The sequence below is a fragment of the Plodia interpunctella genome, chromosome 17, assembly GCF_027563975.2.
Source record: "Plodia interpunctella isolate USDA-ARS_2022_Savannah chromosome 17, ilPloInte3.2, whole genome shotgun sequence".
Lineage (NCBI taxonomy): Eukaryota > Metazoa > Arthropoda > Insecta > Lepidoptera > Pyralidae > Plodia > Plodia interpunctella.
In genome coordinates, this window is record NC_071310.1 from 6,118,845 (window position 1) to 6,136,527 (window position 17,683).

At 33.4% G+C, this 17,683-nt stretch overlaps 1 protein-coding gene across 3 annotated transcripts in view; it reads left to right on the top strand.

Annotated features, from left to right (window-relative positions):
* LOC128677283 (uncharacterized protein) overlaps positions 1-17,683 on the top strand; it is a 197,218-nt gene that overhangs the window by 35,305 nt on the left and 144,230 nt on the right. For all 3 annotated transcript variants that reach the window (XM_053758006.2, XM_053758004.1, XM_053758005.1), the window contains exon 2: positions 16,521-16,581. In XM_053758006.2, coding sequence (XP_053613981.1) covers positions 16,564-16,581 — 18 coding nt within the window. In that variant the 5' untranslated portion in view covers positions 16,521-16,563. The remainder of the gene's footprint in view (positions 1-16,520; positions 16,582-17,683) is intronic.

Consider the following 17,683-nt stretch of genomic DNA (forward strand, 5'->3'; position numbering starts at 1 on the left):
TGATGTGAATCTAGAAAGAAAACGCACGTTCGAGGTTGTACCTGCAGGCGTAGTCGTCTCGTTAGCATATTGTAATAAGTACATATGCGTGTACTACGAGAGCACAACAAGTATGTACACAATGTACAGTCGATCGCATGTCAACTTATCTGCATGAATACCTATTTATTCCGCGTTAATAGAAGCGTATTGAAATTGAATTTGGGTAGGTTGATGTGTTGTTTCCTCTACATGGAATCACATGTGATAAACAGGGTGTTAGCGGTTACTCACGACAAAAATGTTGAGCCCAATTTAAAGTTTAAAAAGATTTTAAACTCAAATTATGGTAACCCTAGCTATAGCACAATGTTCGGACTTTCATAATCCTGTATATTTGGCTGTGATTTCTATATATAATATTGTTACGAGTGCACCGTCTCTGTGGACAATTTGCATGTAAATGCAGAATTGTCCATAAAATTCTAGGTTCTTCGGTTGCATAATATATACAAAACTAGATGTGTATGGGTGTGTGTGACTTACTTCGTTATACGGAAACCTAGAAAGAGCTTCTTCTTTTCTAGTCGATATAGCAATTTATATAATGTGTAACAGTATGTGGCCCCTTTTACTCTTTTATATATATTTAACTTGTAATCAATTAAAAAAGTTAAATAATGACGTAATGTTTTTATATCTGTTATAGTGACTGATCTTCTTTATTAAAAATTAGGTCATTGCACGAATATAAGAAGTTATGTTCTTATATCTGTGGGACAATGACATGTGTCATAGACTTCTGACTCATTGGACTAAGAAATTTAATTCCAGGAATATTATGTTAACGATAGGTATATTGTTTTACATAGAATTATAGGCAACGTGAATCATTTGGTAATAAAAATATAGTTATATTTTGTATGTACATGAATACATTGCTATTATTGTTGTATTGCAGTATGTGTATTGCTAAATAAATAAATATACAAGGACAAATCACACAGATTGAGCTAGCCCCAAAGTAAGTTCGAGACTTGTGTTATGGGATACTAACTTAACGATACTATATTTTACATCAAATATCAAATATCAAATACATATATAGATAAACATCCGACACCCGGGCTAATCAGAAAAAGATAGAAGATTTTTCATCATGACCCGACCGGGGATCGGACCCGGGACCTCTCGGTTCAGAGGCAAGCACTTACCACTTCGCCACCAAGGTCGATGCGAAATAAGTATATAGCTTAAAAATTTCGCATCCAACGGCATGCGAAACATCTGTAACGACAGATGAGAATGAGAAATGAAAAGGTGCGGCGCATTTGAGGAGGTTTTTTATTTGTAATTTTTATTTTATTTTAATTTTGATTTATTGTATTGTATAATTGTTTCCAAATATGGAATGGATGTCTTTTATGGAAAAACTTGAATACCTACTCATATTTTAATTTTTAATAACAAATTCTCAGTTCACAAAACCATAAATAAAAGGGGGCGATAAAATGGCGCTTTCAGATTTACTCCTTACCTCCTCAACTATATCATTCGGCCTCATCTGTATTGTATCTCGCAATCCATCGATGCTATCGCGGCGTTTTACCACCGTTCGTCTGCTTAGATCCTTAGAAGTCTCAGATTTTATCAAATGCTTAGCTTCGATTTAGGATGAATAGCCGACCTATTCTACTGCTGAAGAAAGATAAAAGATAAACAAGTCGACGCTCGAATAAAAATACTTCTGTTACTTTACTTTCATATTACAGAACTGCCTGCCTAAAAAGGATTATTATGTAGGTCTCATGATTTTATGTATGTTTTTGTTTTTTGTAAAAATAGGAATACCTATATGTACTTATAGATGTATGTAGCCAAATCTCACTATCATAGACTAGAAGTCAGTACCAAAAGGACAAAAAGTAAACTAAGTGTAGATAGTTATAAAGTACTTTAAAGTTTCGTTATGTAGTTGAGTGAATTCTCACATCTCGTGAGCTTCGTAAGTGTCCACACACTAATCAAGTAGGTCTACTTGAAGAACATATTTTGTAATAAATAACACCCATTGTTCTCATTTTTATCAAACAATAATACATATTGTATTGTATATACATATGTATATATAAATATAGAAATAAATAAAACTACGCAATGTTTACTAACATTGCGTAGTTTTACTACTTAATATGAGTTAAACAAGTCTAGGTACTTTGACTTTAACCTACGCGCCGCTGAAGTTTAGACAAAATGGCGTATTTTGCGTTTTTCTGCGCATGTAAAAGTTACCGTCAGAATTGACTGGTGCAACGGATATTTATGACTTGTATATGACACAGATCTTGATGTTTAGATTTGACGATGTTAACACAATGTGCTCGGGACGACCACGTTTTGACAACGTTCATCAAACGTTAACGAGCTCGTTACGATGATCAATAAAGTTATTTAGAGTGGAGTGTGAGCGTTTACGAGCCCATACGAATGGGTTGGATGGAACAAACAACCTATTTGGGAGGGCAGGATAGTCAACATTGTGATTAAAATTACATTATTGATATTTAACGTCTCTTCTCTCACTCTCTTGTTTGTGAGAATGACAGAAGGGCGACAAGAAGCAGGGAAAGTGTACGTTAGGATCTTGAAGTGTTGTAAAAGGGAGAACAGTTAGATCATTATTATTATCATTATACTAATAAGCTACTGTAAATAATCCATAACAATAAGCAAAATAAACGACCTTAGAATTGGTAAAGAATTTCTAAGTACCTAATTTTCAAAACTGAAGCTAAATTACATTGAAGATTGTTTTCTTTTCAACATCGATCGATTATATTGACAGCTGTGTCGGTTGGTTTGAAGTCTGTTTCACAGTGGACGTGGCATTGCAAGATGATGTTTCAATTCTCGTTTGTTCATTTTCTTTTTTTAAAACAGAACATATTCCTAATCCACACCATCTTGTTGGTTTCTTTGTTAACTTAAAGGAGATTTATTTGTTATTCTGAGTTGATATTTTAGATGTCACTTGGTTTATTGTCTGAGACTATGAATACAAATGTTGAATCTTGCTCATGCTTCTTTAATTATGATTAATTTTGAGTGGTTGAAATGTCAAATTCTGAAAAATATGACTCACTAGCTGCGCCCCTAGGCTTCGCACCGCGGAAATTTCAGGAATTACCATAAGGTAATTCCTAATAATAGGAATATCACATATAGGGAATAACACACAAGTGTTATTCCCCTAATTCCCCTATAGGTTATATATTCGACCCGTGTACCAAATTTCAAAACAATCCATCCAGTATATTTTGCATGAAAGAGTAACAACTTTCGCATTTATAATAGTAGGATAGGCTGATAGTCTAAATATTATCAGAATAAAGAAGAAGAATGACGAGTTATCTTTTTAAATTAGAAATGGAGTAGAGATTTCGATAATAATTGCTAAATTTAATGCTGCCTACACAAGTATTATGTGTTTTTAGATCCACATAATGACAAAAATGGTCGACAAAAATGGATAGAGTAATAATAGAAGTGTTTTTAAAGTAATTAAAAAAAACAGTTATGCAGTTAATAAGCGAAATTATATTTACAATATGAAACTTAAAAACTGTAGTCTTCGCTGAACGTAGGCGGTGTTGTTTTGAAAGTCTTACATTGTTGCAAGTTGAATGTCCTACACAATAGCTTTGTTTTTCGGCCTCCAATCTCAAATAAAAATTCGGCTGAATCCGCGACGAAAAACTAGTTTCAACGCGATGAGTTAGTGCGAGACAGATGCGTGTTTGTCGCATACCAATGACGAATCAGCAAGAATAGACTGCCCAGTTTTAATGATACGTGCATGTAGTTTTATGTGAAAAATTTGTAACGCTCGTTTTGACGTCCATCGGCAGACAGCGCAGAAATTGTATGAAATTTCGACCTACATAAACGCATGTCAGTCTCAAATCCTATACAAATAATGGACCTATGACGTTATGCGTCGTCACAACTAAGCACGACTGAGCAAGCGGGAATGGTTCTTATTATGTCAGAAAACAAAATTTTAGCAACAAAATCTGCTAGTAACTTCTCTTGGTACATCGAACACAATATCGATAAACTTGAAAATTTTGTGTTATAAACGTAAATCTTTTACAGCAGAAATTTATCTGAAAATACGCTCAGGCTAAAGTAATAGAGAGTCGTAAATAATTCCCAGACATAAAGACCGACAGGCCCTGCACTCCAATCCTCAACAGATTCCACTATAGAACCCTTTATCCAATCAGAAACGTTACGGATCACTGGGCTTGCGTCCCTGACGGCGAGTAAAAATCAAATTGAGCCTCCTGCAACGTGCCTCAATTTATAAACCAACTGTACTGTTCAACATTTTTATTAAGAGACTCTTTATAAATACGCCGTTTTCACATTTTGAACTGCGTTAAATTGTCCAAGTCTTGTCGTCGTTGAAAGCAATTATAGTAAGATTTATTTGACCCACAGCCCTTCATTGACAAAGTATGTAGCACTTGATTATTTTGATGCAAGACTGTTTTTTTTTCTTTCGTCATGTAAATAGTAAATATTTTGAATGCAAACTTTATAGTATTAAAGAAACATCTACCAATTGCACTGCACTTTTAAATTACTTAACATCATATTGACACGAGAATTTTTTTTGAAGAAACGACTTTCCATTCTTCCTTTTGTACAAAGATGTACAGGAACAAGCTATGAGTTTCGACAGTTCAGCGGTTCTTCCAAGGGGCCTCTATAATGAATCCTGCTTTCTAGAAAACTTCGTTGACGTTTCTCTCAGACCCAAAGTTGCCTTGGTTTCTAACTAGCATTGCCTCAGGGCACTTTCCTGTTTGTTCTTCTTCATTTTGCTTAACTTAGATCATTGTGTGGAGAAAGTTTCACGACGTTGTTTCGTATAGGTAAATATACTCGTCTTTTCAATCGGTATTTTTTGTCTAATATATTTTTATACTTAGTTGTATATGAAACCATCGTTAAAGATAAGCTTATAATAAATTATTAAAATATTAATTAGTTAAAAATTAGAATCACAGACTTATATATTATTAGAATATGTATTGGAGGGAAGTTTTACCTATGTGGTGTAATATTTATACTCTTTGTTTGCCATTAATTTGATCTGTATTGAATAGGAAGCCTTTTAACCGTATTCATTTATAGTTGGCGGGATAAAAGCAGGGTTTATCTGCCCCGGGCAAAGTTCAACATTTATTTCGGATTAGCTTTGACCCCGGGAGCCGCCCGACAATTTCGTTATAGGCTCAGTAGATTTGTTTGCAGTTTAAATATTTATAAAATATGACTATGCGCAGTTCTATATTTTTATATGTGATTTGGGATTGGATTTATAAACATCTGCCATTTCGATACTTCTTACCTTTTAGACCAGTAGATAATAATTAGGTTATTGATAGATAGTTTAGTTATTTAGGACGTAACTTTGGCATTATTTATTTCAAATTGACTTAAGGAATTATTATTATGTGTAGGTTCTATATTATTATTGTAACTATGTCCACTGATATATACTATGTACACAGTAAGGGTGGATTGCTCCGTCAACTTTGACATTAACTGACACACAGAAAAACGCAAAGTACGCCATTTTATCTAAACGTCAGCGGCGCGCCAACGTCTGATTTGACGGTGCAACTCAACCTAAGTATTTGTTTTCATAACATATTTTGTTTTAATGGCTATGTCGCTAAAGAGGCAGGTACAAAGCAAATTATTCCTACGTCACTATGACAAATTAAATGATGCGTAAACCCGGGCCCGTGTAGGCGGGTCGTTTGGAAATCTGAACTTTTCCGGATCATCCTGGACTCTGCCCAATCCAGGTGGCCTATGTGCTTATCCATCGCAGATCTACCTAGTAGTTATAACTCGCAAAATATTCAGAAAATATATCTCCGCGTTTTCCACGTCAGACACAACCACACCACGTCAGACCACGCAACAGCTTTTCATCTAAGCATATTTCCATTATTTCCTCCGCCGTTAAGCATCGGAGCCCAGGGTGAAAACATATTCCCTCTGTTTCATCTCCACTTCGCTTCCTTGGTTATCTGATCATGAGCACGCATATCATCCTCGAAGATATCAAGCCAACACTACTTAGGTTGCCCCCTATCTTGAAAATATCTTTTTTTACAGCTAAACTAACTAACATACCATATGTTGATAATAACAATAAATCATTTTATAATAATGGATGGATGCTAACTTTAAGGTTTGCACACGGACCAAAGTTCGTGAAAAACCTTCATAATGAGAACGAAGTGGTTTTAATTCAATTCAATATGTGGTATCCGGACTTACAAATGGAGTTAATTAATTCAAATTAAACATTACAGTGAAAATAATTTGTGCAAATCTAAAAGTAATTAATCTATGGTATAACCAACGTTTTTGTTTTCACTCATTTTTGCGTACTTTGGTGATAAAAAATCAATTTTAAAAACAATTAACCCTTCATTAGTACTTAAATGCTGGGTAACTTCACACATAATAAAGAAAAATCAAATCAATTGTTTTTTAATCATTCAGCTACAAAAATCTCTTATCTACGAGCAGTTTGAAAATGACTATCTTTTATTATGCTTGAATTAACTATTTATTGTTGACGTAATAAAATGTTGAGTATTAAGGACAATCTATTTCTTCCCTCCTACCTTTTGTGATTTAGCTACATAGCTTTTGTTAACTTCAAAATAAAATTTTGTTTAGGTATAATGGAGCAATAATTTCTGTAGTTTTAAACTTTCACGTTTCCGTATTAAGAAAAAAAGGCACGTGCGCGTTTAGAACTTCAAGAACTTCAACCATTTCTCTTCGGTGCATCCCGAAATAAACTTCAGTTGAAAAATTGTTTTTTTTTAAGTTAACCTTTTGTATAGTTTAAAGGAATGAGATTACAAAGGGTGTCGGGATTCAAAGGGGTGTTTAATGTTCAGGTGGACATCATAAAAACAAAGTTAAATTTTGCAACAATGTACTCTTTAAAACTGTACTGTACATTGTTACGTAATAAAGATTCATCACTTTATCGTAAATACTAAAATACTAGAAAACTTCCTAATGTAAAAAAGTTATTAGGATTCTAAATAAGTTACGAAATGTTAGTTTTAAGTTGTAATATTATGATAATTACAACCAATTGTGTACATTACAAGAAGTTAAAATATCCCTGTAAGCTCTGAACAAGCTTTTACGTTTATTTGATAGTGGGAAGATTTTAATGTGCGGAAAATAAGATAAGTAAACTCAAATAGTACCGACAGTCAAAGCTTATTCAGGGTAAAGCTTAGACTATGCAAAGCTCAACAGTTGTCAAAGCAAGCACGAAACAGTGAATATCGAGTCAGCTTTTCTCAAAGTTCGCTACATCATGCTCATATTTAGGACATTTGAATAGGTTGGAGTACCTACCCATGCTTGTATTTTTATGCCTAATGAACTTACTTTGATTTTAGTCGTATAAAATAAGTGACAAATATTTCTTTTAGTATTTTAAAAATAAGTTTAGTCAAAGTTGGACTCGCGCACCGAGTGTTTCATAAAATTGTCTTTCAGTTTTTCTAAACAAAAAGAAAAACTGAAAGACAATTTTATGAATTCAGTTTTAAGATTCTTCTTGTCAAATTTCTTAATAGACTAGGTCGAATGGGAAGTACCCTATATGTAAGCCCCTGTGAAATAAGTGACATTATATTTCTTCAATAATAAAGAATAAAGTTAACGAAAAACTATTAGCATATATACAAACTTTAGCAATAGTATGAATTTTGTTAATTATATTATGATCATCACAGTTCATAATTACAAATAAAGATAAAATCTTATTGTTATCAGATCAACAATTAAACAAATATATATATATATATATATATAATTCATGTAATATCATCATCAATAATGTCATCATCAACGGATCTCAAGATTAGTCACGTCAAAAGAATTGTTATTATTTTTTTAAATTTAGTATTACCGAGAAACAACATTTGTCTACACGAAAACTTAATTTATGTGATTTTGTTTCCTTAAATTCAAATACTTAGCAAACAAGTTTAGTAAAGTATGCGTGCTTCCTTGAGAATTTGCCTTCGACTGTCCCATCTCGACTCCGACGGACCGTCATCGGGACAGGGAATGCTTTAACGGTTGAGAGTCGACTCCATCCGAAGTCGAGGACCATTTGATAAACATTACTTCCTCAGTAATCCATGGATTATTCCGTAATACCGTTTATTTAGACAACTGGGTTAGATTTGGACTTGGTTCAGCTTGTTTCAAGTCGCGTTGATTACACGTCAGTTTATATTGTTTACTTTCGGCGTCCGCGGTAAGAATTTTGAGAAAAAATAATATGTGTATGTGCAGTGTGGTTTTTTAAGTCATATTCTATATGAGCACAATAAATATTGTATAGTTGATTTAAGAATTAATTTCCATTCCAATTTGGAGCGTCATAATGTTAGGGTCCCCAATTACTCAGGCCGTCAGTTACACAAAACAACAGCAGTGCTGTCGTTAATCATTATTAGTTGCTCAGTTCCCGATGTGTTGTTGGGTTATTCTGTAGTTGGACCGCAAACATTCCCTTCTCTGTTCCGCGCCATTGTACTGATTTTCTGTAACTGTGTAAATTATAGATATTCTATATTCTTAGTTGCATTCATGTCTGTAAATGCTTAAAGTACGCGGGGTCCATGTCAAGGTTTTTCTACCCTTAGTAGTCTACCCATTATAGGGCTAGAACCAAATGTGTTATCGGAAGTAAACTATAGGATAAGGAATATAATTTTTACTCATGACCATGTAATTTAAGAATGAAGGACTTAAATAATAATAATAATAAAAAAAACTTATTATTGTTATTACTTTTTAATAAATTATTTTTTATTTTATTAAAAGTATTTGTACAACTCGGTTTACTTTAGGGAAAATTGCGATTCAGTACAGCTTGAAGCTTTCTTCTTCTCATCAAAGTAACTCTCATTTTTATTCACTAAAAAATATATTAAAAAATATTATAGTATATAGATTACCAATTTTTGAAATTTCTTCGGTTGGCTGTACAGGATAACGTTTTACATTAAATCTCCAGTTATTCCATGCCAAATTCTATAACTTTTTTGTTAAAGCTTTTGCTATGGTGATCCATAATATTATACCGCACAAAATCAGGCAAGAGATTCCCTAAAAATATTGTCGGTAAATTAAAAAATTAATTACACAGGTGACTTAATTACTCATTCAAGCGATAAAATTGCTTATCGAGTATAAAATTAATGATCATTAAAATGTTTAATTAGAGCCCGCCGTCACACCAGAAAGTTGTAATTAATAAATTGATTCGTTCAAAAAGGCTATTTGTTTTTGATTGGTCAGTCGGCAACAAGCACTATTTATTTTATAATAATAAATCAAATCACATATAAGATTTTAAAAAATAAAATTATTACTATGATACTACAACTATTATTATATTATACATAAAATTATTGATGTATATATTTATAAGCAGACCGCGTGTGAGACATAATTTTTACACTTCTAATATTATAAAATTCCGAATGAAAATGCTACTCATGAATATGGCATAATATAATAGGCATTTTCTTTATTACAATACATTCGACGCCTATGAGATATGATATGAGTACATTTTACGGCCCGCCCCGGCGTCGCTTGGTTAAATTATAATATACACCTAAACCCTCCTCTAGAATCACACTATCTATTGGTGAAACCCCCATGCAAATCCGTGCAGCAGTTTTTGAGTTTATTGCGAACATACAGACGCACAGACGCGGCATAGGACTTTGTTTTACAATGTATATATATAGATAAGGATATGCGATTACTTTGTCTCATTTATAAAATACTAGCTTTTAGCAATAGCTCCGGTTATTATAACTTATTTTTGATCTCGATTAACTGTTTATTCCACATTTCATCAAAATTGTCCCAGTGGTTTAGCAATGAAAACGAGATAGACAGGCGTTTGCATTTATAATATTATTGTATGGATATTTACATAATGCATATGTCTCTGTTGATTTTCACATGAATTTTTTTACGCGGGTTAAGTCACTGCCAGCATTGGAATATGATTTAATTGTAGGTAAATCATAAGTAACAAAATAAGTCTTAAGATATTGTGTAGACCGTATCGTAGACATTTGTAAACATTCGTAGAACCTCGTAGACATTAGTAAGTCCTCGTAGACATGTAACAATAAGAACATAAGTAAAGCGATAGCAAAAAATGAATTGAAGAAATTTCTTTATTTTTAACTAAGTTAGAAATGACCTTTTAACTTTTTTACTTTTTTTGCTATTTGGATAGTGGGTTAATTGGTGTTAAGATCAATATAAATAAAATTTCGAAATGAAATATATAAATGTTGATAACTATTAGTCAGTATGTCGATACATCGCTTACGAATCCATTAAACAGATTATATTCTTGGCTCGGCGAGTTGCGACGTCGTGTCGCACAAAAACACGTAATTTTGGGAATGCGCGACTGGTGACGTAGGCGCTCATGTGTGCCAAAAAAGCTATGTCATTATTACCCCACCTATTTCAGAATGTAGCCAAATGCTTTTAGATGAATTTAGAGTAAAATCTATTTTATTTAGACTAAAAAATATATAACGCTAATTGATTCATAAATGCTACTAAATGATACTATAAATAAAGAGATATTAGATTTGTTTTTCAATTCCTATAACTATTAGTCTTTTCTTCCTGATAAAGACTTTATTTTTGAGGGAACGAATCAACTCAAAAGTCATTGAACCGATTGTTAAGATCTATATCTTTCACCAAAAACGGTCAAGATATTTTTTAGTTTATTCATTATAAACAAACCACCTCTGAAAGCGAGCAAAGAAATTTAGTACGATATGATGTCAGTTGCTTGTATTATAAAAATGTTTTCGCATATATTTATAAGTTGGCATGTGTATATGTTGACAAAAAACTGTTATTATTAGCAATATTCGTCAGCTTTTCTTTAAATAACGTCAACTATGTCACTAACGATCGGATTCATTTCGAAATAAGGTACTGTGAAATATGTTATTCAACAATATTACAGTTCAAATAAAGTTTTTAACAATACTAGAGAATTTCGCAAAAACCCAGTGAGCCCTTCACCTCCAGACATCACGTTCGGCAGGGGTGAGGGGTGGAAAGGAGGGAGGGGCGTTGCAGCCCCCCTCCCTGCTGTACATAACGTCTCACAATAGAATTCTCTTGACAAGAAGACAGCTAAATATAACAATTCGTAATTATTAATAAAGTTATTGTGACTTGTAGCTCGAATTAAATATTTTCTGTATAATTTGAAAACATGACGCACTTTTTACTGGTAGATGAATGAAAGTGACGTGTGGTTGCACCCTAGAATAGGACCATAAGGATATATAAACCTTGGAAGCTTCTCGCCAGCACTGGCATTATTTTTATATAAAATATTGTTTATTTAGGTATATAAGAACTTGTTTGAACTTTCTAGATTTGGAGTGTCTTTGTTTTGGTATTTCTTGTTAATAAAAACTGTATGAGAAAATATAGAGCCAGTTTGACCACTAACAAACAAGCAAGACAAAACGCTCTTAATACAAAGAAAACACGCTTTACAATTTATAAAAAAGCATTTTCCATGATTGTTCTTATTGCAATTTTGCAGGGCACGCTATTCTTTTAAGGACGAAGAGAGAATTACTCGTCGCGTAGTACAGAAGCGGCATTGTCGTAAAACAGAGTTTTATTGTGAAATAAACAGGCCTCCAACAGACGCCCATTGACGCCGGCTCTCGACCTTACGCCTCGTAATGAGAACTTTTATGTTGGTACCTATATGAATAGGGCTGCAAATTGCTTCCAACGCACTTGTTTCAGCCGTAAAACGGCGAATTTATTCATATATTTTTTCTATCAATCAATTTGATCGGATTTTACAAATCGCTTTATTTTTCGATTCTCTATCTGTATAGCTTTGACTAAATGGAAATTGTTATAACAGTAGGCAGTACGCGGTCGTACATTTCCGTTTCGATTGTACTGATGAAAAATTTAAAGTCCCGTTGTAAAAAACATTAAATACATCTTGCTGCATCTTGCTGCTATCTATGCTTCTATGTTAGGGAAATTTAAAATTTGATGATTTTAATTGTAGTTTGTGAATTAATTTTTTTTCATTAACTACACCTTTGAATGTGTAAAATTATTGCGCAGCCCTATACGCCCGTGTTTCCACACATTATACTGAACAATGCTGCGGTGCGCCAGAAAATTGGGAAACAATATTGACGTAAAGAACACACATAACTGAAGGTAGCTGGTCATCTCGTTTCTCATATATTTTCATGTAAGTTAATTGTGTTTCACATCGATATATATATATATATATATTATAATCAGCACTCGGATCACAATCATAACCTGTTTTGATATACCTTTTGACTATGTACATTATGTACTTTTATATATTATTAGAAAGAAAAGAAAAAAAAAAATTTTTGTAAGAAACAATAATGGTAAGCCGATCTGGCATGATAGGGGCCAACACTGTTCAAATGAGTTTCTTTCGGCATTTCTTCTCAGCAGTGGTCGTTCCGAAATGCCAGTAGTTTCTAGCTTGTGAGAAATAACTATAAATTTAAAGATTGACGAGAAAAAGTGCCTGTGAAGGTCTAATTTCTGAATAAATGATTTGAATTTGAATTTGGTAACTTGTTACCGTGCTGATTACGAGTTTGCTATTTTACATATAATAAAATATTATATAGTTATACATGTTTAGTTGGAAATTGCTATGAAAGGAAATAGAGTCGATGTCTGACTTTGTTTTTTGTACTTACTTTTATATTTGCACGAAAAGTTGCTAAGTACTATTTTTAAAAAAGGTATGATAGGTATTATTTAAGTGATATATACTTAAATAATACCTATCATCTATTTATCTAATCAAATATTTAAGTATATCATAATTATGACAATCAATTAGCAGATGCCAATTTCTGCAGTAAGAGCATATTCATAGATGAATACACACGCAAACTTTTACCAGTATATTCTAAAACCTTAATATCTTTTTTGTCTACATGGCCAGTACTTACTGACAAAACGTTTCGATAGAAGCTAACGCTCTCAAGCCTAGGATGAAATGAACGAGGGTGTAGAATGGGGTCCTTTTTACAAATTACGAAGCTTTGTGCTAGAGAGTGCCATTGTCAGCCAATATGTCCTGTAATTCAATTTTATTAATGGTTTTGTTATGCTCCGAACCAATGTCACTTGAAGGTGTTTACTGTTAAAAAGGGAAAACAGATACAATATCCATGCGATTAAAAAAGAACATAACAAATAGGTAGGACAGTGAGAAGCAGAGTGAAAAGACGTTCCAAAGTAGTAGTAGTTGTTAATTTTGATAAATAAAATAATTGTACAGGTACAACACAATGTGGCAAGAAAATTATAAAAACATTAATTAATACACATGTTTTTGTGACTTGATATATGTGAAAATGTAATGTGAATCAATAGAATAGTTAATTGTCATAAGCATGGTATATTGATGCATATTTTTCAAGATGTTGGGTATATTCTAAACTCTCATTTGGGAACAGATCCATTGGACAACAGGAAACGGCGAGCCCTCTGAGAACATACTGTATTGATATTAATTATTTTGCATTTCCAGTTTTCGTCACATATTTCTATAGTGAAATATTTAATAATTGCTTATGTCTTTATCGATTATTTGTCTGTCTATATTCAATGTTTGTCTCTGATTCTCTTTCAGTATTATTGTCCGATATGACAAGTGCTTCAATACATTGTTTTACTGAACTCCGACGACTGAAGGAGTTATAAGTTTAATGTGTCTATCTGTGTGTCTTTCCGTGGTACCGCAGCAACCAACCTAGTTTTTTTTTTTTTTCATTTGGAAGAGAATTTCATCGAGAGTATAGGTATTTGCAAAATATATGTTCAGCCGTTTAGAAACCGTCATTCTTTTTTATCAGATGAGAGGATGCAAACAACTTCAGAGTCGCGGGTTTCTTAAATTTTTAGTTAATTGTATTATATATTAGTTATTCCATTACTTTTTATAAATTGACTGTGCTTAATGATACGAGCATTAGGACAATTAAATTACAGTAGACACGTGCGAAATATTAGCGAACTTACGAACACTGAACAAGATCAATGTTCATGTTTCAGGCAGTTTATTACTTTTTTATTTCATCCCAACATATTCGTTTTGATATCACGGAACGATTAGGTTTTTAGAGTTTTAAATGTAATTTTTATTAAAATAAACAACAGTAAAAAGCAAAACACCGTGTCAAAGTGTCAAAATACCTCAGAAAAATGTACTTCATAAGTCGGGCTGTTATATTTTAAAAATGATAACGACGTAAAGACTGTTCTCTGAGAACGCGCCATCATTTTTATCACTTTGCTTGGAACTTTAATAAACCGAGGACACAGCTGCTCACAGATATTTTGGAAGGAAGATGTGTCCCTTCATTGTCACTAGTACTAGTAAAGGTTTTACCTATTTTCATTACATATAATGGAATTTTGTAATAATTTGTGACCATTAGTTACATTTTAATACAATGAAAAAGTCACAGTCAAAAGTTATTCATATAATTTTAAATGTTCTTAGAAACGGTTCCTAAAAATAGAAGAATGTACCAACATACCTACTTAATAATTCATTTAAAATTATTTAATACAATTAACATTGTATATTTATAATGACAGATTTTTAAATTCAGAACAACCAATTGTGTCTCATATAAACAATAATCAGCTGATGAAGGGATCTATTTTATAACATATAAATATCTACCTAACTTAAGAATTAGAGATTATATTTAAAATTTAAGGGCTGTTTGCGTGTGATAAATTATGTTGTTTAAAATAACAATATTCAGTTTTTAACTATTCAAATATTTTATATAAAAAAAGTCGCGTTTGTCTCTCTGATTTTTGTACTACAGTTTTCACCAATAGAAAGTTGTGATTCCTGACGAAGGTTTAAGTTAATTTATTATGATTTTACTCGAGCGAAGCCGGAACGGAAGCTAGTCTTCGATTAAAAGTCTCTAGAGCTTTACAAATCCAATATAACATACATCTTTATGCCTTACTTGTAGATTTGGCCAAAAGGAGCAAAAAGTGCTGCATCTTCCCTTTTTCATCTACGCGCAGGTGAGGTATTACGTTTTATATTGAAGGCGGTTTTTTAATTTAGTGACGCATCATAAGACGCCTGCATTTTGTACCATGATAAATGCTTGGTATTACAATGTGAGTAGACTTATAATTACATGTTTTGAGAAGCAACCTTATTGTGTTTCTTTTGGCTTTACTTCTCACCAGTGGTCGTTCCGAAATGCTAGTAGTTATATTTTGTAACTATTTATTTATTTAATCAATTATAATAAAATCGTTCATCGATTTTGAAAAACATATACAAGCATTATATATATATATATATATATATATATATATATATATTTAAGCACGAAACAACGATTTTTAGGCAAAAAAAAATGTAATGAAAAATTAAAAATAATAGAGTGATAAAAACTCAAAATTCATGTCAAAATCCACTTTCAGGAATTGTGGTTACTACATTACTAAAGTGACTTAATTCTGCACTTACGTCCTAGCCCGCGCCGGAAAAATAATTATTCTACCCGTTAAGATAATATAATCCTCATTTTACCCAAGGTAAAGCGCCGGCCACAATAGTTATTACCATAGCTAACAGTTGGCAACAGTAAATGGCGCTTAAATTAGATTATGGAGTTTCGTGCTAACACTGCTCTCGTATGGAACAATTCTGGTACTAATTGATAGAGACACTTTTCTGCTCGTTTACGAGTTTATTTAGCGGAAATTCTGCACGGCCATTGTGGTCCCCCAGCTCCGATCCCTCAGCTATAACCTAGAATTTGCCACTTAGGTATTCTCTTCTCCTGTTTTACCGCTTTTATTTATTCTCACACGTGCACATATTGTGCTTCGGAATGTCCGTCTGATTCAATTTTATTAATGGACTTGGACGTTTGCCCCAGTGACTGTGAACGCGACTATTCTATTTGTCGCGAGACGTATCTTATTGCTCCGCACGTTTACTGATTCTGTACTTTATCTCCTCGAGTTAAGGCGTGTTTTTGTACATCCGCAAAAGTAATTTCTAATATGTTCTGTAAGGCGAAACTGTGCTCCGTACCAGAGACTGCATTGAGTCAGAGCATATACAAGATGTCAACAAGGCCGACCCGCTTTCAGAGCATTTACGATATTACTTTCAGACTAATTTACTTTACGATTGACGTTAATGACCGCCTTCGACGTATTGTGACGTTGAATGGACGAGCGTTTTTCTGGGATGTGAACATTATAGTTTTATATGTTGTGGTAATTAATTAAGTGATTTACGTAGTCGTTTGTTCCAGGATGAGGTGGTAACGGCTCCGGAGCGGCAACGCCCATGTTGTGATGGCTGCAGTTAATTCGGTAAGCTTACTGACGTGTTTATCGTAAAACGAATACAAACCATTCACGAAATTATTTTATGCGAAACGAAACAGGTACTCCATAAATTTGGCGGGAACATTAATAGGGTATGATTCAATGTTATTACTGGAAGCTACAGTCTCATTAGCAGGATTCAATCTTTCGTGAAAATCGTGCTCATTATGTAGTCCGCTAATTGGCGTCGTTGTGCTTAGTCTTGGGCCGAGGATGGCTGTGTGTCACGCCAGTCTCTAGTCTCGCTAATCCGCTAATGTTTGCGATGGCGGGAGGAATGTTGCTAATTGACGATTAGGAACGTAAAATAATTTGAATTCAACTTCTGTAAACCATTTTATTACTCAGTAGTTTCTATGTAAAGAAGTAATTAGAAGTATAAACATTTTGTCTACATCAACTACTATATTATACAATTTGTTGCAATCAAGTTTTATATGCCTATATGTTTAAAGTACCTATTCATGTAAAATATCCACATAAGTAAGAAAGTGGTAAAAAGCTAAAACCATTTGTGTTCTATTTTTATGTGAAAGGTAGCATACAAACATCAAAGTACAAAAAACATTGACCCCGACAAGTGGTCACGCCGCCTACCTTATCGTCGTCGTTTATAAAAACAAACTATTTGAGAATTCAAAATCTATACGAGATAGAATTCAATCTAAAAACGAAATAGCGGGACAAAGTTACGTGAAACTGAAACATTTAGGGTAGAGAACGCTGCCAAAACAGCAATAAAATAAACTCAACAGATCAACGCCGGTGCTCTTATCGAATCAGCTTTTTTTATAACTCCGATTTCCGAACTACAGGCTCTGTTTTATCTACTGCACGATATTTTTTTTGCTCTGCCATAAGGCCCGTTTAGAGCTTAACAGCCTCCCATTGAGGTACGTAACAGCCAGTTGGCTCATCACTGCTCACTCGCAGGTATAACGCGGCTAGGGTAAGAAGACCCCTGCAGGATTTTCCATCGCTCAGTTTTTTGCTAGTAATTGAAGAGCTTGGGGTGTCATGGAAAGCTGGCAGGTATATAATGGCGCGACGTAGCGTTGGCCGCCCCGCTATGGACGGCATCCAAATC